This window comes from Esox lucius, chromosome 20 (genome assembly GCF_011004845.1).
Source record: "Esox lucius isolate fEsoLuc1 chromosome 20, fEsoLuc1.pri, whole genome shotgun sequence".
Lineage (NCBI taxonomy): Eukaryota > Metazoa > Chordata > Actinopteri > Esociformes > Esocidae > Esox > Esox lucius.
The window spans coordinates 12,577,842-12,600,565 of NC_047588.1; the positions used below are offsets into that span (position 1 = coordinate 12,577,842).

Sequence of the window (22,724 nt, forward strand, 5' to 3'; positions counted from 1 at the left end):
ATAAAAATTTGCGTCTACAATACTATAGAAAAAAAGCCAACGGTGGTGTCTCCGCCCTATTATTCCTGACGTTGTACCACCATATCTTATCTGCTCCTCCCCACCAGTCCCCCGTAGAGTCCCTCAGTCAGACCCCTGGCCCCTGTGGAGTCACCAGCTGGCTACACTGTTCCCCCCTCACACCTCCGCACCAGCAGTGTTCACGTCTGGGGTGAGAGATAACAGACTGCAATAGAAATGTACATTAGACACATTTTAATGTCTTGAGATTTCGTGTATCTGGTTATTGTAGTCTATACCGAAACGGTTCATACTGCCTTGTGCTGTGCATCCTCTTACTTCAGTTGTTGTGCCGTGGTGAGTCTAGGCATTTTGGTTTTCAACAGCGAATAAAACCATGTCGAAAGTTCAAGGCTAGGTTTTTTATTACCTTCGAGCTTTGCTGGAACAGCACATCTGGGCTCACCTTAAATAAAATGATCCTAGCTATGATACTGGGTGGTTTGAATACACCCATGGGCTAATTTGCTTGCAGTTCAAACGGGCCCATTTATTGTACGATCCACTGGTCCTATCAATACGGGAGAGAACAGAGGCCATTTCTCAAGCTGCCAGTCAGAGTTGTAGCACTTGGGGCGGTGTCATGTTAAACAAAACAGTGCGTCGATGCAATGCACAGAGATGGTTATGTCAATGGGATATTTATCACCTCTGATCAAGAAGAAATTAGTGTGAAAATAAGGTCATAGATCATGGCGGCGTAAATTAAGTGTCAGAGGGGGAAAAAATCAATGTGGCCACGGCCTCCTGCTCAACAGTGGACAGTAGAAATAGCATTAAAGAGTATTAAAAGGTGCTGTAGCCCAAGGACAGCCATGCAACACTGAAGCCGGTTTGCCATTGACAAGCTATAATACAGTGACAAGAGGGCAGTTTAAAAGTAGATGGGTTGACCGATGAGGAGAGAGATGGGGCATAATACTGGGTCCCACCTGCTGGCTCAGGGACCTGGTTGTTTCAGCGGTCGGTGAAACCCGAGACAGTGTTGGCTTTGACATCGCAGCTGTAGCTACAAACTGAATCCCGCGCCATTATGTAATGTTGCCATGCTTTACCTGAGCATACTTAGGTTAATTTGCTGGTTAAGGTTTTCTGGGCAAAGGCAAATTGTGCGTGCACTCCTTTGCGTATCTGATCTTCGCAATCAAACTTATGTCTGTGATGTATTATGGATGTGGTGTTCATGGGCAGCCTCTGGATAACACACAGTGTTATATTCACTTCTTACTCTGGATCAGGTGTCTTTACTCACCTTATGCCTCAGATGATCACATTCAGATGATGGTGGTCTTTCAGTAGATTCTCCATTGATCCTCAATGGCCGTCCTACAGGAGCCCCCCCCCCCCCCCCTCCAGCTGTGACAGATCAGATGGGCCTTGTGCTGAGCGCCAGTCTATCAGCACATAACAGATGGGAATCCGATCGGGCCAATTGGATGCTCCTAATTACCTAATGAACAGGGAGATAAGGCCGTGATTTGTTGCCTCGACGCTCTTGTTAGGTTAAGTAGTGGGAATCGACAGGACAGTCAAATGTGGATTATCTATTCCATCTACTCCTGTGTTTAACTACTACTCAAAGAGGACATTGCTGCGTTTTGGTTTTGGTTATACTGTAATAAAACAGTTAAGACCGGTGATTGACATAGTACACAAAAACCTGGGGACCCGTTTTCACAATACTGGCTCAAATGTGTCCTTCTGAACCGATATACTGCCCTGTGAAAGAGTGAATGTGCTGCATGTTAAGTGGTGAGAATCTACAGGGCGGTCAGACTTCAACAAACTATTCCCAAATCGTATGTTGTAGACTCTGCATTAGGCAGATGACTGTGGTGTACTGTTTTAGAAGACCCACAAAGGAGAATTGTATTCTTCTTGAGTTCCCTTTTCAGGTAAATACAGAGAAACTCCACGTGGCGACCAAATGATACAGCTGCTTAGAGACCTGCGCCGCTCCCTTGTGTCCTAAAGGTCAGATGACAAAAACAACATAAACAAACTACAACTATTTCGGAGGGAGTTGGACATGATTCATCCAACAGCTCACTGCAGGTCTAATGACTGCATATTGTTTAGGTTCAGCCGCACCACAAGTCACTTTGGTTTTGAATAGCCACTGCATTTGTTTGTTCACAAATCCTGTCTGAGTCTGTGTTTTGTCTGCAACAGGAGGGCTTGTGTGTATTTTTTTCTTGGCTACCCTACACAGTTTCGCCCTTGTTGGCCCTGTGTTGAAGTGGTACGATGGAGGTCAGGTTTAAGATCCGCTAGGTATGTCGCTGTATATTGTAGGCCATCTCAGCGTGTTTCCCCCTCCCTCTCTTTCTCTCTGTCTCTCTCTGTCCCTCTCTGTCTCTCTCTTTCTCTCTGTCTCTCTCTCCCCACTCTGCCTCCGTCCTTCTCTCCAGCACCTATTGACCATGTTGCACATTATAAATCAACATCGGCCCAGGGAATCCTGCAAGTGGCTAATGAAAGCTCATTTATAAAGAGGCTAAATGGTCCTGACAAAACTCTTAATGAGGAAATCAATAATTGAGGAATTGTTTATCTGCTGATACTAATACATCCTGCTTGTAGGGCTTTGATTCCAGTGAAGACCTTTTTTTCTTCTTTTTTTACTGTATTCAGTTTTGCATGTCAGCACTGTTGTAAGGTTTTTTTCCCCCTGGTCTCCAAAGACCATGATAATACATCTTCCACTGTGGCTCCTATCTAAATCCACCAATGGCTGTAAGGAATGCTTGCAAAGAAATCTCTACATGAAGTCAAGCGTTCTCCAATAAGGAAACATTTGAGCTAATACACATTCAAAACGAAAAGTGAGAGCAGCAGTCAGTCCACAGCCAGTGATTAATGTCTGATTATTGATGTTCAACGTGGACTTAATGTACAGTACAGCATATACAAATAGTATCTAATAATACTCCTTTAAATATATAGTTTTTCTGTTTTTGCCAAGCATGAGTGTTGATCATCTCTCTTAACACATGTTGATAGATATCTTCTCCCCAACATAGTTATTATGAGTCTACCAAGGCTCACTAACTCTGTCTGAAGGGAATAGTAAGGTAGACACATAATCTTTGCAGGCTAAACTGTGATTACCAGAGCGTTTAAAAATATTGATTCACCTTGTAGGCCATGTATGCCTGGAGAGTCTATAAGAAATCATCGAGAATGTATTTATAAATCCGTTCTGTATGATCATTCCCTTTGGGTAATCGGTCAACACTACACCATTCTCTCCTCACTGTTCATGTGGAGTATACAGTGGGGAGAACAAGTATTTGATACACTGCCAATTTTGCAGGTTTTCCCACTTACAAAGCATGTAGAAGTCTGTAATATTTATCATAGGTACACTTCACCTGTGAGAGACGGAATCTAAAACAAAAATCCAGAAAATCACATTGTATGATTTTTAAGTAATACATTTGCATTTTATTGCATGACATAAGTATTTGATACATCAGAAAAGCAGAACTTCTTTTTTGATGTATCAAATTCTTATGTCATTTTCTATCCATTTTCTGGATTTTTGTTTTAGATTCCATCACTCACAGTTGAAGAGTACCTATGATAAAAATTACAGACTTCTACATGCTTTGTAAGTGGGAGACCTGCAATATCGGCAGTGTATCAAATACCTGTTCTCCTGACTGTATATGTTTTTCAGTTTGCTTGGCCTGTGTATATACAGAAGGATGATCATCATTTGATCAGCCTGTTGCTAGCTTACGAATGAAAGAACCACGTGTGTATTTGTGTATTTAAAATTTGTATTTGAGGTTAAACATACTTCTCATTTACACAATGACATTTGTTTTAACTCGATTTTCCTAAACCATCAAATTATCATAATGCACATTCACTTGGTTGTTGCGAAAATATTACTTTCCAAACTCAAATTAAGATCTGAAGCAGCTCAGAAGAAAAGCTCAGTGTACTGCACTGGTTTACAGAGTACCACATCGTTATGGAGACAGATGGTGTGTCTAAGTGGCAGGGTCATTGATCATCAGCCTTGGCTTTGGGAGCATGTGCCCCTACCAGACCAAGGGGAACAGCACCCCAGTCCTTACTTAATTGAAGGGCCAGTTAGATTACCCTTTCTCACCTCTTGCTGCGTTTCAATGCTGGGTAATCACCCCAAAATGTTCTAGTGGTTAATCTGCTTTACGTTGGCCTTTGGGCTTTCACGTGTGTGGGACATTATGATTAATGGATGACTTTATAGTTTTTTCCCTGAAATTACTTATTTTGAAATTGTAAAATGATAATTTTTGTGGAAGGTATCAGAGATCAGATTAACAATGGTGGAAAATAGTTCCAAGGTACAGTCATTAAAATTTAAAATCAGAAATGACTACATTTGAGTAAAAATATGACATATACCAAAGATGTTACAGAAATTAGATATTCCTCAAATCCAAGTCTAAAGGAGAGACGTTAGAAGGGCTTTTTGTCCACCTTTTATATTTTGATGTTGTGTTTCCTCCTAGTCCCCTTACACCTGTTGTCTTGTTTTTCAGAACAAAGAATAAGCTGTGGTACTTTGAGTTTGGCACTTCTGAGACCTTCTCAGCCACATGCAAGAAGCTCCATGACTATGTGGAGGTTGAGGTGAATACAACTGTCTGTCTACTTTCAATTTAGAGACACCAACACAAAGCATTTGGATGATATTTCAGATGATCATTTCTTAGCATTTAACTGCACTAGCATGTAATAAATCCATTATTATATAGTCCCTTGCACTGTTTTCTGTTAGGACAACTTGGGAAGCGGCCACAATCATTACCTTTCCATTTGAGTCAGTTAAAAGAGCCTCTTATCCAGAGAGGCTTCCAGTGTTATGTACGTACTGTACATTTTGGGCTTGGTTGTGTCAGTGCTCTCTGTATACCAACCTACCAACAGTGAGTTCAGTCTACTTAGGGGAGAGAGAATACTGCCTTGAATCTCACCATTTAAAGACTCAGGGCAGCCGTCGCCTCTTGATCCACAAATAGCCCTCAATTTGTACCACTTTCACTCTGTGGGCGTGTCTAAGAGGGACGAAGGCCACCCTCCACCCCCTCCTGCTCCCCTAACTGATCCTCAGCCCAACACACAGGTAATTATCCCGGCACGGCCCTGCTGTGTGTGATACTGAGTGATAATGAAAGTGGTGTCTATCCGATCCATCTCCCCCTCCTCAGACCCACCAGCGGTGGCAGAGGTCTTCATTAATTAGCCGCGGATGGCTACTTAGTATAGTATGGTAGGGTAGCAGGTACAGTGTCGAATACGGACCCTGTCTGATCCTCTGCTAACAGCCTAGGGCCTTCCTAATATGGATCCCGTAGGTAAAGTTGTTAAGGGTCATGGCTGCTTCTGGTGGATGTTTCTAGTTTGAAAAAGATCAAATTGCTTCTTAATTATCACTCAGCAGTGAACGCTGTCAGATGAGCATAATAAGATAAGCTCTGGATCAAGCGTAAAAAGCTGAGTGGACTAAATGTTTTAGTGTTTTCAGCTATGACTGAATTAGCACAATGATCCATGCTACTTTGTACAATTTCACTGCTACACAAATATTTCCAGGGGAACAAGTTTATTATTGATTACATGTTTTTTCTCTCACTCTTCCCTCTCTCTCTATTTCACTCTTGACCCTTGACCTTTGTAAAGTGCGATGGCATCACTCTGGACTTAACCAGCATCTCTCTGGAAGGCATCGCCATTTTAAACATTCCCAGCATGCACGGTGGTTCCAACCTGTGGGGTGAAAGCAGGAAGAGGCGTAGCAACCGTTGGGGGGGGAAGAAGGCCCAGGATAAGAGAACAACAGTGTTGGACCCCAAAGAGCTTCAGTTTGCCGTTCAAGGTAACATTGCATATGAATATTCCTTTACAGTGTTTTATTATGTCAAAGGCTTGGTAATAATTAGATTTACCTCTTACATACCAAACATACAAAGGGAAACACCCGGCTTGAATTGCCTCCATTAATCTACTAAATGGCTAATAATCAGTTGCCGTTCATGTCGTTTTTATCATAGAGTACATTAGATAGATCAGGGATGAACTTCAGTACAAAGTTCTCCCTGGCCATGGAATAAATATTTCACTGACGACAAGTTAAATCACAGTGTTTGGACTTGGATTGGGCTGAAGGGGTGCAGTTTAATGTCACTGTTTCGCATTGTCACTTGGCGAGTAATGGCTTGTGTAGGCGGCAATGGACAACCGGGCCTAATAGGAACGGACTGAGGCAGCTCCGTGTTAGTTCTGCTGCCTTTCGTGGTGGTACCGGTGGGTACTGAATACATAAATAAGTCCGAAGGGAACACATCAAAGATAATCTATGAATAAATGCAGATGGTTCTTTAGGAGGAGCTGAGGTCAGTTAGAAAAGCTGTGAACCTGGATAAGTGCTGCTAAATTACCAAAACGCCAAACGTAACCTGTCAACCCATTTCTAATTTGTAGTAGGCTGGTTTGTTACCATAAACATGTTTACCCACATTGTAGATGATCACTGTAGGTTATATCGTCCTCAGACAGTGTGTCAATAGGGGCGTGGTGTTCACCGTGGACGTGGGCAACTGCTAACGGGAGCATCGTATTGAAAGGTCGTTTCGTTCCAAGGAGATTGTACTGTGTGGTAGTTTTTTTTTTTATATTGGTGCTGCAATTTATGCAGATGTTTATGTCTGGTCCCAGTATATCAACTAAATGAGAAGCACACTGCACGTTGAAAGTTTCTGAAGTCGCACAAGGCATTTGACTATTGTTCAGATTTACAATCATACCAAGGATGTTTTCATGAATTAGCACTACTGTGATTTACACTGTACAATAGGCAACCCATTGATTATAGTCTTTGATGTATCCTCCTCAGTTAAAACCTAAGTACCAAATCCATTATCTGCCTGTGTGCTTCGCCAACAGTGGATTATTGAGGAGATTCCCCCACTCTTTAATTTCAGTCAATACAAGTCAAGCACTGATGAATGCACCCATTTGGATCATGCATGTTTTTTCTAATATCCTAGGGCATCATCCATTTCACTGAGTTCTAATCTCATAGGCTTGGAGAAAGGTAAAGGGGCAGAGCAAAGGGGTTTAAATAGTAACGGTGGATGTTTACGTCCCAAACTGTAACCATACGGAAGTGCGACATGATCAATTCAGAAAGCCTTACACTACTGTGATCAGTCCCTTCCATTAAATTCAGAAGAAAATCTATTGAATAAATCAGATGTCTTTCAAATCCTAACAGCCTATACCTGAGAAGGCACTTAGTGGCCAGTGAGCAAACGCTGTTAACTGGTTGCCCTTGCTGAAGGTGTTCTCAAGGTGAGACGCCTAACTTGTCAGATCAGGGAATGCTGTCTTAGAGGGGTCCGTAAACACTTAGTGGATGGACTGGGGGCTGTACATACACCCGGAGCACGAAGTGCGCCTCAAACTAGGGGAAAAAACGACTGACCTTTCTGGAGACGTTAAGTCGTCCCACTGGTGACGCCAGGAGACAAGCCCCTCAGGTGGAAGAGAATGGCTGCGGGTGAATTATTTAGAATGGGGGCGGAGGGGTAACGGAGGGGTGATGGTGGGCTGGGGTGGGGGGTGCAGGGAGGGTGCGGAGGACTGAGACATGTTCCATGGAGATTCCAAATGTGGTGGAGGTGGTGGGGGGTGCCTCTCACTCTCCCTGTGTTTCTCTCTGTCTCCACGTCATTCGCCCACTCCTTCTCTGTCACTCTGCATGTTGTCAGTTTAGTGAGGACTACCCTGGACAGAGACTTGACAAGGACGCTGTAAAAGACTAATCTTGCACTGTGAAAAGATAACTCAATTATTAGGACTGAGCTGCCATGCCTTGTTGTACCAACCCCCCCCCCACCCCCCGCTCAAAAGAGGAGTCATTTAGATTCTAGCTGTCTACATTATAATCTTTTGTGAAAATATGACTTGCTTGTGTTATTTCAAATCACAGCATGTTCTTTATGTTACTGTTGAATGTAGGTTCTTGCCATGTGCCTTACTGCCTGTATCAAACCGTAGTTATACTAGGGAAAAACTGACCTCTTAAAATAAATGGATGTCATTATATTGCACCATGACAATATAATGATATCCATATAAACCAAAATATATTTGTGGAATCTAAAAGACAGCCTGGTTGGATGTGTAACGACAGTAATTGGATGTGTAAAGACAGCCTGGATGGATGTGTGAAGACAGCATTGTTAGAGGTGTAAAGACAGCATTGTTACATGTGTAAAGACAGCATGGTTAGATGTGTAAAGACACCATAGTTACATGTGTAAAGACAGCATGGTTAGATGTGTAAAGACAGCATAGTTACATGTGTAAAGACAGCATGGTTAGATGTGTAAAGACAGCATTGTTACATGAGTAAAGACAGCATGGTTAGATGTGTAAAGACAGCCTGAGAGAACAGGCATCAGTTTGTCCAGAAAGGTTTGTCCACCTGATTTCCTTTTCTGGAAGAAACTGGAGCCTGTTCTTCCATGACTGTAGATTGCCAACCGGACTGTGGTTCCACAGAGCAGAGCAGTCTCACTGTAACCCCTCAGGGTTCTACAACACTATTCCATCCGACCGGTGTGTAGCCTCATGCAACCAGGAGTATCCACCTGTTTATCCATCGCCGTGGTAACGCTGTCCATCATACCTGAATGCCAGGGACTGTGAGCCAGCAGCACTAACGTGAGAAGGCATGCGACGTGAACATCGTTCTGGGGGTCAGCACACTGCGCGCGCATGTGCCGTGCACACACACTTACCTGCGCGCACACACACACTCACACTTGTGCTCAGTGGGTGTGGACCCAGCCTGTTGCTATAATGACAGTGGGACAATACCACTCAAAAGTAACCACCATACTATAGAGATTAAATTACAGTAGCCATGTTAATCTACGGTTACATTCAAACATGGCAGCCCAAGGAGCGGCAACCTAGCATTAACAACAGCAGCTAAGCCCTATCAATGAGTGCACACTAGTCTGCTATACCATACCCACCAAGTCCCTAAAAAGGGTCTTAGTTTCAATTAGAGTCTCTCTGCACTCCCGACTGGGCTGCAGGAGCTCCTTAATTTGTGGAGGGGTGAGTTTTCGGTGACTAGGAGGAATAACAGGCCCCTGAAACAGATGGCCTCAGCGCGACACTGGGCTTCCAGCAGGGGCAAAATCAATGCTCATAACTTCAAAACAGAAAATAAATTAATAATTAGAAGAACAGAAGATTGCTTTGCATTGCCGGCGCCATCTAATTAATAGGTGTTTGGTTTGTGGATGCTGGTTGTTGCTCTTGTTGTTGCTTTTTTCCTTTCAACAGTGAATATTCAGGCTTTGGAGAGCGGAAGGCAAACTGCGTAGGCATACCTCCTCCTCATCCTCCTCCTTCTTCTTGTTCTTCGCTCTCTTCCTCTTTGTCTTCTTGTTCATCTTCTGTGAACGCCCAAAATGCATGGATCCCGGCGTGGACTGACCACTTGATTTAAGATATATTTTACCTGTACAGTTGAGCTCGATTGAACAGGGCACCTTAAAGATGGTCATGCCAGCGTGTTTGTTTTCCGTGTCTGTGTGTTGTAGACCTGTCAGACCAACTGCTGGAGGTGGTGGGCCTGGAGGGAGCCATGGAGATGGGGCAGATCCACATAGGCCTGAGAAGCGCCGGACAGCGCCTGGCCCAGTGCTCCGCTGTCACCATCAGGTAGTTCTTCACCACCGCTGACCACTGTTTGGTCACAAACGTCATTTTCGTATCCCGTCCATAACAAACTTTTAACCGAGCAAAAACCACTGTGATATAGCTCTTTATTTGGAGCATAATGTTAAAGGTCGGAATTTATTACTTCAAGAGGGTGTTCCTTTTGCCCCTTTTCAGAACCACCAAAGCCCTCCCCATGCAGATCGATGGAGAACCATGGATGCAGACTCCCTGTACCGTAAGTCATGTGGAATTTATTACGGTGCACAATTCAATCCCAATGTGTTCTACACTGGTGGTTTGTCTTCTGCTGCACTCCATGTTCCCCTGATATGTTGGCTTTTAAAGTTAACAGGCTGAAGTTTTTCTACAGAGTCAATTTGCATTGTTTTACATATCTGGAATTGATCATAACCGATATGTAACAACGTAGCTTTCTTTTAATTTGTTTATCTTATCCTTAATACACAAGTGTTTTGTTCTGAGTTTTTGTTTTCATTTTATTTAGTTTTCAAAATGATATCGCTCAATTTGGGCTGATTAAAGCAGTGTTTGGTTTTAATTACAAAGTGTACTCTGAAAGCTTCGCAAATGAAGTGGAGCCTGAATTTACATACAGGTCTTTCAGTCAATGTGGGAGAATAGTGCATGGCAAAACGAGTAGTGAAGAAGTGCACTTGTGTCTGTTGGCAAAACTCCACAAATCAAAGTTAGGCTCTGACAATTCAGAAGTGTGTGGTGGGTAATTTCCATGGTGAGTTACAGACATCTCAATGCTGCTTTTTGAATCAGTCAACCTGTTAATTGTTCACCAAAACAACACAATTCAAATGGAATGTTATCCAACTAATTATCCTACTTTTTATGTACATGGATAAAGGTAATTAACCCTTTCAATTTAAATGTTTTACAACATCTATTATTGTACACCCCAAGAGGCCCCATGTGATTAATAAATACATTTTGGGACTTTCAAATAAATGATACATTTCTTTACAAGAAAATCCAACATCAAATTCTAGGCCTTGAAGCTTTCAAACATGGTCATTTCCTCTTTCAAGATTGTCTTTTTTCCTGAACATTTTCTTGACCTTGATTCTAATGGAAAGGTTAATTTGTCAATTAAATGATACTCCAGTAACATTAAGTTCAGTCATTTTGAATAAGGTTTCAACATCAAGCCCACGCACAAAAGCGACCACTACAGTGTTAGAGTTCATGCACAGTGAATGGCCCAGATCTCTTTGAAGTAGAAGGCTGATTATACCATTTGCCACCCTCATTACTCTTGTTTGTATTGCGAGTGCTGAAGTATAATGAGCCAAGTACAGGTCAGGGCATACCTTGATGGTTGATATTTCCCATTTCATTCATCTCTGGTAGGTTTACCTTTTTCATCTGGTATACTAATAGCATCTAATACACATAATTCAAGCATCAGTTTTGTATTCTATGGTTTCTTGTTGGAAAATAACTACTATGATAAAATTGTATCACTATTCACATTCAATTGTATGTGATCCATGTAATGAAATGATTCAGCCAATCTATCATACCACTATGTAACATTGTCACGCACTCTCTACCCACCAGATTGAAATAGTGCATAAGAACCAGGCACCAATGCTGATGGGTACCCCACAAGGCAACAGCTTCTTCTCATCTGTCATCCTGCGGACGTGCAGCGAGAGTAAAGACTGAAAGCCTGTCTTAGCCTTTGCCTCTTCTCCTGAAAGACGACCCCTCATTGCTACGAAGTTATCGTGCTAGGATGCTAATGTGTTAGAACACCTCTATTTGGGTCTCAGTTATGATGCTAAGATGTAGCGGGACAAGCTACTTCCTATACGCACATGTCAATGTACCCGTTGATTTTTTTAGAGGAACTATAAGGTCAGAGGTTTGCGATGTGTTGGCGTCACTCCTCAATGCCTACACTGTGGCAGTGTCCCTAATGCACAGATGTTTACCTTTCCAGACTACAACTTTATACAGTTACAATGGCAACACTTTTCTAAATGTAGTTTTATAGTGGTCTTGTGCAACGTGCCATGTGGAACAAGTCCTTTTATTAAAGGGATGTATTTCTGTCAATCACTGAATGTAATTTTTGCGATAATGTATTGACTTATGCTGCATTAATGTTTTTTAAATTGTTTGCATTTGAAAACCCCTATGCATGATGGACTTTGGAGTACTGTTTGACTGGGTGAACATATCTTTAAGGAGGTGGAAACACTGGGCTAACATGGAGTTGATGTGCTGTATAGCAGCGTTTGGTGTTAGGTACACATTTCTTTGGGCACTTTCTCCTCAATGTTCACTTCATGAGAGAACAGATTTAAGAATATGAAATGCCTTGTTACAGAGCATGTTTCAATGAGATGATAACATTAATTCATTTTATTATTGGTCACAGAACTATTGAATGACTAATAATTGGTAATAAATGCATTACACACATACATACACACACAAATACCTGTACATACAGTACAGTACTTTTTTCTATGTTTTGCAGGAATATGCAGACAATTTCTTCAAACTGTGCTGTGCACATCTTGAGTTGCATGGATAACCAAGATCTATTTTTAAAGCTATAGAATTGTACAGTGTTGGTCATTTTAGAAGTTATACAGTTTGTCAGGTTTCAGATAATGCCTTTGACTCACACTATGTAAAATCATATCAACCTGAAATCAACCTTTTGTTGTCAGAGAGTCCTGCTTTTCAAGGTATTTTTATGGTTTAAGGTATAATATTTCACAAAGTTTTCTACAATAATGATGAAACAATACAGTTCAAATAAATATTTTTTTCAATTAGAACATTCCAGATGCAGGTTTGGACCTGGTTAGATCAAGACCTGCAGTATGATATTTATTTATTCAGTATTTCTCAGCTGTTTAACATTAAGCATGTTTACAATACATCACTTATACAAGCATATACTGTATTAAACAATTTTAACTTGAGGCCAATTTATTTTAATTACTATGGACATACCTGAAATTGAAAACCTTTTCCATGTTTCTTTTCAAAAATGTATTGTGACTGTTTATGATCTTTCCTCTGGTGTCCATCTAAAACACTAATATATTTTACCTTAATACATCAACTGCGATTAACAAAACACACGGCCATATTGAGTTTAGATTGATATACTATTTAAAATTCTTCATTAACACAAGAATGAAACCCATGAATTATGTGGATATATTCCTGCATGTTTTCTGAGTACAGTTCAAGGGTGGAAAAATACTTTACTGGATTTCTGTCTGCTCAAAGTGCCATCTTGCATATGGAAGATTTGGTTCCTCCACGATTTCCAATACATTGCTTTGTAAGTGCAGTATTTGCTTTGTACAGTGAAGTAGGCATTTGTACCCCATGTTTTCTTTTCCGCATAACATTGCTATTCTCTGTAAATCACAGCAATTTGTTGTTCTGCTCAAAAACAGCCTGCCTATTTTGAATGAGAAACAAAAAAAAACAATAAAATGCTGTTGTCTGAAAATGCTAGCTGACATGTGTTTTAACCTTTGACCCTGTTGACACCTAATGGCACTCCGTGGCACTCAGTGTCACCTGAGACGGGTTTACTGTCAACGACAAGACACTCGCTATCCCGTTAGAGTTCCTACACCTGCTCTAAGGCTATTTATATAGTGGATACACTCAGGCCATCAGAGACGCCTGCCAAACTGTCTTATGGCTCATGGTATTTCACACTTGACAGTGTTGTGTATAGCTAATACACCTTGACCCTGCAATGACCGTTCAATGACCCTAAAACAAAATGAGTTGCGTGGTTAAACTATACTACCGGTAGCATATAAACTTTCTCCAAAAGTTTGGGGTCACTTGTCCTTGTTTTCCATGAAAACATATGTGAAATATATTTGAATAGGAAATAATATTATTAATTATTATTGAAATACTAATTGTGTTCTTCAGGCTTTGCTTTTGTCAAAGAATCCTCCATTCGCTGATATTACAGCCTTGCAGACCTTTAGATTGTAGTTGTCAGTTTGTTGAGGTAATCTGAAGGGATTTCACCCCATGCTTCCTGAAGTACCTACCACAAGTTGGATTAGTTTGATGGGCTGTTCATACACACCATACGGTCAAGCTGCTCCCACAACAGCTCAGTAGGGTTGAGATCTGGTGACTGTGCTGGTCAGTCTATTATACACATAATATCAACTAAATAGTTCTTACATAGTTTGGAGTGGTGCTTTGGGTCATTGTCCTGTTGTAGGAGGAAATTTGCTTCAATCAAGCACTGTCCATGGTGTTGCAAAATGCAGTGATAGCCTTCCTTCTTCAAGATCCCTTTTACCCTGTACAAATTTCCCACTTCACCACCACCACCAAAGCACACAGAGACCATCACATTGCCTCCATCATGCTTAACAAGTGGTGTCAAGGACTCCTTCAGCATATTTTCATTCGGTCTATGCCTCAAATATACATTTGTCTGTCTAGTGTCTGTGTTATTTTGCCAATCTTAATCTTTTCTTTTTAATGCCCAGTCTTAGATATGGCATTTTCTTTGCATCTCTGCCTAGAAGGCCAGCATCCCGGAGTCGCATCTTCACTATTGACATTGAGACTAGTGGTACTATTTAATGAAGCTGCCTGTTGTGCACCTGTGAGGCGTCTGTTTCTAAAACTAGACACTCAAATATGATTTTCCTCTTGTTCAGTTCACTGGGGCCTCCCACTCCTCTTTCTGTTTAGTTTTTTCAGTTTGCGCCATCCTCTGATGGGCGTAGTACTCATCATTGTATGAGATCTTCTGTTTATTGGCAATTTCTTGTATGGAATAGCCTTCCTTTCTCAGAATAGACTGATGCGTTTCAGAAGAAAGTTATTTCTTACTGGCCATTTTGAACCTGTAATTTAACCCACAATTGCTGATGCTCCAGATACCAGACTAGTCTCAAGAAGGACCGTTTTATTGCTTCTTTAATCAGCAACAGTTCTCAGCTGTATTAACATAGTTGCAAAAGGGTTTTTTGATGAACAATTAGCCTTTTAAAATGATAGACTTGGATTAGCAAACACAACGTGCCATTGGAACACAGAAATGATGGTTGCTGATCAGCGCAGAGGATTTCACAATGGCCATGGCTGTCGCTGCCCTTCGCTCTGGCCGTGATGCCCCAAAGATGATGGTACACCCTACAGCCACCATGGCTTTGTGCCCATGCTACCGTCAAAATGTCACAGCCAGCAGGTTGTTCGTAAGTTTGTAGTTCGCAGTTGAGAACAACCACAAGAACGGACTACTTGCAGGTCATCAAGCTAGCTAGTTATTGATAGATAGATATCTGATTTATTTAGCGCTTAATTGAATCAAACCTCTCTGTTTTTGGAAAGTGCGTTCATGAGCAACTATGAAAGTTCTAACCTTTGAATGGGAGAATACTGGAGAACACACATGAACGCTTTTTGAAAACTCCAAAAACGGTTTGACATCACTCGACATGCCAGCGTTTGAGGTGAAAGATTAAAAACAAAAATAACTTGCTCTCTGCACACAAGTCACTATATTTGTTATTTTAATGGACAGAAAATGTGGTTTTCTTTCAAAAACAAGGACGTTTCTAAGTGACCCCAATCTTTTGAATGGTAGTGTATATCCATATGGTCAGTTTGAACAGAAATACGGTAGGTCCCTTAGCAAACCTAGTCCTTTCTCATATAGTATATTTTTCAGATAAAAATGAACCAAAAGACTGAAAATATGTAATTGTTGTTTATCAGCTTGACCTTCCACTCAAACTATCTTATGAATCTAATCTTTAATTGAATAAAATAATAATAATAATAATAACATCCTCAAATAATAATTGTATTCAAAAACATGTGCCACAATTATTGATTTCCCAAAGGTTCTCTAAATGTTTCCATTAATAGTTTTTTAATAGATAATACCTATTTTATCTTATGCTTCTCAAGTCATTTTATGGTCTATGGATAAGGACATTGGCTTAATCAAGTATATCTTTATTCTGAATACAAACCTGTTGTATTGGTGTTCATTCTTTGTGGACCTGCTACGCTTTTTAGCTGTAGGGAAGGATATAGTGGTGTATCACTGTGGCACCATACTGTATGTAAAAACCTGAAAAAGCTTACCAGATGATGATTATAGAATGGATGTGTAGCTGGAAGTTTATTGGTTTGAATCCTATTCCTTAATAGGGAAAAATGTCTACGAAAAATCAACCAGTTTAAAACGTATTTCTTACTTGCACCATATGAACAAAAATGATATAAACTGTAATTCTGTTCACCTTCATGTAGCAGACTTCTGAATACAATAGACTTGAAATTAAAGTCATTTAGGGGTGTGGTCCTGGTCAAGACAATCTCCTGAACTCCAAACTGAATGTCAGAATGGGAAAGAAAGGTGATTTAAGCAATTTTGAGTGTGGCATGGTTGTTGGTGCAAGCCGGGCCGGTCTGAGTATTCCACAATCTGCTCAGTTATTGGGATTTTCACACACAACCATTTCTAGGGTTTACAAAGAATGGTGTGAAAAGGGAAAAACATCCAGTATGCGGCAGTCCTGTGGGCGAGAATGCCTTGTTGATGCTAGAGGTCATAGGAGAATGGGCCGACTGATTCAAGCTGATAGAAGAGCAACTTTGACTGAAATAACCACTCGTTACAACCGAGGTATGCAGCAAAGCATTTGTGAAGCCACAACACGCACAACCTTGAGGCGGATGGGCTACAACAGCAGAAGACCCCACCGGGTACCACTCATCTCCACTACAAATAGGAAAAAGAGGCTACAATTTGCATGAGCTCACCAAAATTGGACAGTTGAAGACTGGAAGAATGTTGCCTGGTCTGATGAGTCTCGATTTCTGTTGAGACATTCAGATGGTAGAGTCAGAATTTGGCGTAAACAGAATGAGAACATGGATCCATCATGCCTTGTTAGTGCCAATTGGGCATCGTTTAAATGCCACGGCCTACCTGAGCATTGTTTCTGACCATGTCCATCCCTTTATGACCACCATGTACCCATCATCTGATGGCTACTTCCAGCAGGATAATGCACCATGTCACAAAGCTCAAATCATTTCAAATTGGTTTCTTGAACATGACAATGAGTTCACTGTACTGAAATGGCCCCCACAGTCACCAGATCTCAACCCAATAGAGCATCTTTGGGATGTGGTGGAACGGGAGCTTCGTGTCCTGGATGTGCATCCCACAAATCTCCATCAACTGCAAGATGCTATCCTATCAATATGGGCCAACATTTCTAAAGAATGCTTTCAGCACCTTGTTGAATCAATGCCACGTAGAATTAAGGCAGTTCTGAAGGCGAAAGGGGGTCAAACACAGTATTATTATGGTGTTCCTAATAATCCTTTAAGTGAGTGTATGTGTTTGTTTTCTTCTATTTCATCTATATATATCTGTAACACACAGTTGTTTTTCTGAAACACCTTGCTGTATATCTGAAACACCTAGCCGTATATCTGAAGCACCTAGCTGTATATCTGTAACACACAGTTGTATTTCTGAAATACCTTGCTGTATATCTGAAACACCTAGCTGTATATCTGAAACACACGCATGTATATCTGAAACACACAGGTGTATATCTCAAACACACAGGTGTTTATCTAAAACACACAGGTGTATGCTTGTTTTCCTATCAGGAGCAGGACTGCAGATGTGTAAGTAGTGTGGGGTTGCAGCTGTGTTTACCTCTTTGCTTGGTTTCAGATGGACGGGACACCTACATTTGACCTGTGCTTCTCAGGCCTCAGGGGGAATCTACAGGAGTGACATGATACTTCCCTTCTTGTTCCCATCAATGTCTTATAATGGATGCCATGCGTTGTCCATAGGAGGGATTCAAGAGTTCTAATGACATATAACACTTTCAACTGAATTGTGTTTCTGTTTTAATAGATGAATAATAAAATAATATTTTATGAATAATTACTGTTTTGAAATGGCCCCAAATCATTTGACTGTGTTATATTTATACTGTAATGCTCCAGGCTTCTCCAAATGTGTAGTTACTGTAGAGCCCCAGTTGGTGCTTCAAACCAGTCCTGCTTCAAACCTGTCCTCAGTTGCCCAGTGCACTATGATTTACTTACAGGTCAGTACCCTCAGCAGGTCTGAGGCACACTCAACCATGTATTCCTTACATTAGGAGAGAGCTGCTGCTTTAGTCCTCTGATAACACTTCAAAACACTGTTACCATGGTCACAAAGTGTGAGGGTTGCCTCTGAGTGAAAAGGGACAGAGAAAGTGTGTGTTTATGTGAGAGAATGAAAGAAAGAGAGAGGGGAGGACAGAGACAGTGTGTGTGTGTGTGTGTATGTGTGTGTGTGTGTGTGTGTGGGTGGATGTATGCATGTTTGAGTGTATGCTCAAGAAGTGTCTAGTTCCTTCTTTCAAATCACACTGTTAAAACAGGAGTCAAAACATGATCATTGTGTACTGAAACCAAGAAAAGTAGATACGCTGAGATTTAGTGTTTGAAGGTGGAAAAAACACAATGTAATTGTTTTGAGAAATAAAATGGAGGTACTCTTAAAGACCCAAAGTGGTTCTACAAACGGAATATTTGATATATTTAAGATGCTGTCTGGGACTTTTGCAAGTACCAAAATCATTTATAAACCTCCCATTTTGAGCAGAATGTGTAATATGTTGTATCATACCTCAGTTATTATTGAAATTCCAAGTCTGAAAGTAATTGGTTTTAATGACATAAGCACATATCTGTACGTACATCATACACAAAAACAGTAACTCCCCCAAAAAAAGACAGTCAAAAAGTCAGCAAATAACATATATCTTCTGTTGAATTTTGTTGTTTTTTGAGGGGAGAGGGATTTTTTTACAGAAATGTGCAGTTGTTTTGGCAGGACAGCTAAGGCATGCGAGTATAATCACATTTGCATGATTGAATTAAAGGAAAAAATGTACAGTAAAAGTGGAGTGATAGTGTTTAACAACAATTATTCACCAAAAATGATTGAAATGCAGACTCTAGCGGTTAAATGGAAAAGCTGCAAACTGCTCCTTCACTAATGTCTGTAAGACATCTCTCTTCAAACGAACATTAACAAACATGGGCAAGCTAAATCCCTTACAGAAAGTGAGTATAGTGAGTACATTATAAGGGGAGAGTTGAATGTGAACTGTTGTTGCTGTAATTCAGCGAACTTCTATGAGGTTGAATTAGGTTTAAAAAGATTATTGTAATAATACATGGAGAATTAACCAACAAAAATACTCAAGTCACGTTAATGCCTAGAACCTTTCAATTGGGAATCCCTGGTCTAGATATAAGACATTTTCATCCCAAGTAGGTTCCAATGAAGCTCAGTTGGTAGGTTATGTTGCTTTTTATTTCACTGCTGTAATGAAATGCCCTGGATGAAAGCATTTGGAAAACATTTTGTTAATTGTAAAAATGCAAATGAGTGATTTACGGTTAGCGCATTCAACTGTAGATAGATACCACACAACTGAAAAGCTTTCACTGTGACACAGGCTAGAAAGGGAACCGGTGGAAAAACGGATTGTTGGCACGATGGACAAGCGGTCGTAAGTATGATTTTAGAGGACTCACTGGACTTCTGAAGAAGAAATATGCAGCAGAAGTGGATCTTCTCTTTGATGCTAATGGCACATAAAGTGGAAAGTGGAAAGGATTTCAGTGGAGAACAGAAATGGACACAAGAGAACCAAATTAGTGGAGGAATCTATTAAATAAATACATTTTTCATAATTTTTTTAGTCAGAGGGATTTGGACCAGTGGAGTTACCTGGAAGACCTGTTTGAAGACTCAATGGAGATTAGAGAAACAATGGGTATGGTTGCATCAGTGAGAATAACAAGTGGGCTTATTACTTTCAGTTCTACACCCGAAAAAGATATTGGATTGGAATGTGTTGTGTTGAAATTCAAAACAGGATGCCTATCAAAGAGGTGTTCTCTGAAGGTGGTACTAAGTGACAGAAATGACTGAACAAAGCTGAAGAAGTATGATAAATGCAAATATGTCATGTGTCAAGGGTATGAAATGCAATATATTGATGTTTACATTTGTTGAATAGTGTGAAAATGGAACTCTTTCACCACACAGGGCAATGTTGGTTTTGGTGTTGAAATTAGAATGTCTGAGCAGAAAGGAACCGTGTACACAATTACAAATGGCGGGGGATCTTTGTTGTTATGGGATATTTGCTTTATCAGGTTCCTGGGTAATTGGTCAATAGGTTCATTAACTTTTAAACCAAGAATATTTTAGGCCCCTAGTGGATCTTCTAGCAACATAATAATACCAAGCACATAAAAATTGACCACATAATCAACATGTTGCAATGTCGCTCTCAGTTTCAGGACTTAAAACGAATTGAAATCTAGGGCAGACTAATATTGGTGTTGTGTATGAAGCAATAATAGTTTAGTTCCCTAATGTGCATGCATATGTGTATGTTTTGACAGTAGGTACCACCACAAGGGGCTGTTGTGGATGCATGTAACTTCAAATTTAATACGATTTTGCTTGGGATTTTTGTTCAGTGATGGTCGCAGACTTTTTTTTTCTAACTCTACCCTTAACCTTAACCACACTGGAAGTGTTATCAACCCTAACCCTTTTTGTTGACTAACCTCAATTCCAACCTAAACCACACTGGAAGTGTTATCAACCCTAACCCTTTTTGTTGACTAACCTTAATCCCAACCTAAACCACACTGGAAGTGTTATCAACCCTAACCCTTTTTGTTGACTAACCTTAATCCCAACCTAAACCACACTGGATGTGTTGTCAACCCTAACCCTTTTTGTTGGCTAAACTTAATCCCAACCTTAATCACACTGGATGTGTTGTCAACCCTAACCCTTTTTGTTGACTAACCTTAATCCCAACCTTAACCACACTGGATGTGTTCTCAACCCTAACCCTTTTTGTTGACTATCCTTAATCCCAACCTTAACCTCCCTGGAAGGTTATGGTTGCGATAACCATTGTGAGCCAACTTTACCCTTGTTAGTGCCGTGCTTCCCTCCACATACAGTACATCCACATTTGGGTGTTGGCATCACCAACACCGACGGACTCAATACATAACTTATGTATGTGAGCCAGAAGAAAACATAATTGTCATTGACTCTGGACATATAACTTATACTCGTGAACCAGAATGGCAGTCCATACTTCGGTGCTTACGTGGCCTTTCACATTTAGGAGACTGTGTTGTTGAAATCCTGTGGTTTCAGTGGCCAGTGGCTTTGCATGAAGTGGTGGAAACTGGATCAACACAGTCCAGGTTTGGTGGATATGAACAGTTTCCATGTGTTGTTGCAATCTACTACACTATCCTTGTAGATTGGACTTGTGCGAGTTCAGTTGTAGTTGTTGGCCGGTAAATGTGTTTTCCAAACAAGTAGTGCTGGCAAGTACCTGTTGGTTTAGCAAGAAGTGTGAAGAAAAGCAGAACGCCTTGGTGAAATATGCTTTTGTGGAGACATGTATCAGTCTCAAGCCTGCTGGGAGATGCTGCAATACTGCAACATGGCAAGGTCTTAAGCGTGAATTGTCCTTCACGAAATTGTTAGTGGAGAGAAAAAGGAAGTAAAAATTACTGTGGTTTGATTTGATGAAAGATGGCCAAGTGCAGACAAAGGATATCAAAGATCTTGAAGAATTCTGTAGGGAGTAATGGTCTAAGATTAATATATTCACTGTTATTCTCTAAACATTTTTCTCCCCTTTACTTTGAGGATAGAAATAACACTTATTCAGAATATCTTTTTAAGCTATTCAAGCTTCTACAATGGCCATCCAAGTAGTCTGACTTAAACCCCCCATTGAGCTCCACAGTGGGGTGGGGTCCAATCAATCAAATGTCACAAAGAGCTTTTACTGATACCAAGCCTGTAACCCCAAAAGAGCAAGCAACAACAAGAATGGATGCACAGTGGCCAGGAAAAACTCCCTAGTAGGACTGGAACCTTGGAAGAAATCTAGAGAGGAGCTAGACTCTGGGGAGTGGCCAGTCCTCTTCTGATTGTGCCCAGTGAAGATCATAAAAATACATGACCTTTTGGGCCACATCAATAGTTTTGCATGTTGGGATGACCAGCAGGTCAAAACATGCAGGTGGGCTGTGAAAGCAGGAATCATCTGGCAACCACTAGCTCTGCCATACAACTAGGAGGACATTGGTCAAGGACATCAAGGAGACATCAGGCCAAATTCAACAGGACACCAGAAACACCAAAAATTTCCCAAGAGCGAGGACTAAGAATTTGTTTTTGCTTTGACTAATTTGACCTCAAGGCACAATTATTAAATATTTTTTTGTAATAAAATAAAATGTCCTAAACATATCTGCAATAATAGTGAAATGATAGTGAATTACTGAATGTAATCACTAGAAATTATTTTGAGTGCCTACAAAAGTGCATCCTGAAATGCAGAATTTCTGCTAGATTAATTGCTTAATACATCATAGAGTTATAACACTTAATGAGGGCCAAAGCAATAGTTAATTTGTTCCTGTGGCATAAAAGTAACATTTATTTTACTTCAGAATCAATTACATTAGTCTACAAATTATTATGACATGCAAGAGTAGACAACCCTACTGGGACACTGGCAAACACATGCCTGTTGTGGTCGGGTTAACAATCATGCAATAATGTGTGGATCTTAAAACAGAAATGTTAATCTACCAACCTCTCAACTTTTCATCTTGCTTTGTAATAAAGAATGGAATCTATATTTTTACATTATATTAATACGCTATATTTGAAAGAAATTGCTAACACACAGCAAACTAAGTAAACTATGTAGCTAGTTAACATACAGACTTAATAAACAACTAGCTATGAACTTGACACATTAGCTCAATCA

General features: G+C 40.5%; 1 protein-coding gene across 4 annotated transcripts in view; it reads left to right on the plus strand.

Moving 5' to 3' along the window:
- The window catches only part of dgkb (diacylglycerol kinase, beta), a 50,927-nt gene extending 37,623 nt beyond the window's left edge, over positions 1-13,304 (plus strand). For all 4 annotated transcript variants that reach the window (XM_010889903.5, XM_010889904.5, XM_034289155.1 and 1 more), the window contains 5 exons: positions 4,599-4,689; positions 5,740-5,935; positions 9,681-9,801; positions 9,976-10,036; positions 11,392-13,304. In XM_010889903.5, the coding sequence (XP_010888205.2) occupies positions 4,599-4,689; positions 5,740-5,935; positions 9,681-9,801; positions 9,976-10,036; positions 11,392-11,499 (577 nt within the window). In that variant the 3' untranslated portion in view covers positions 11,500-13,304. The remainder of the gene's footprint in view (positions 1-4,598; positions 4,690-5,739; positions 5,936-9,680; positions 9,802-9,975; positions 10,037-11,391) is intronic.
- The last annotated feature ends 9,420 nt before the right edge of the window (positions 13,305-22,724 follow it).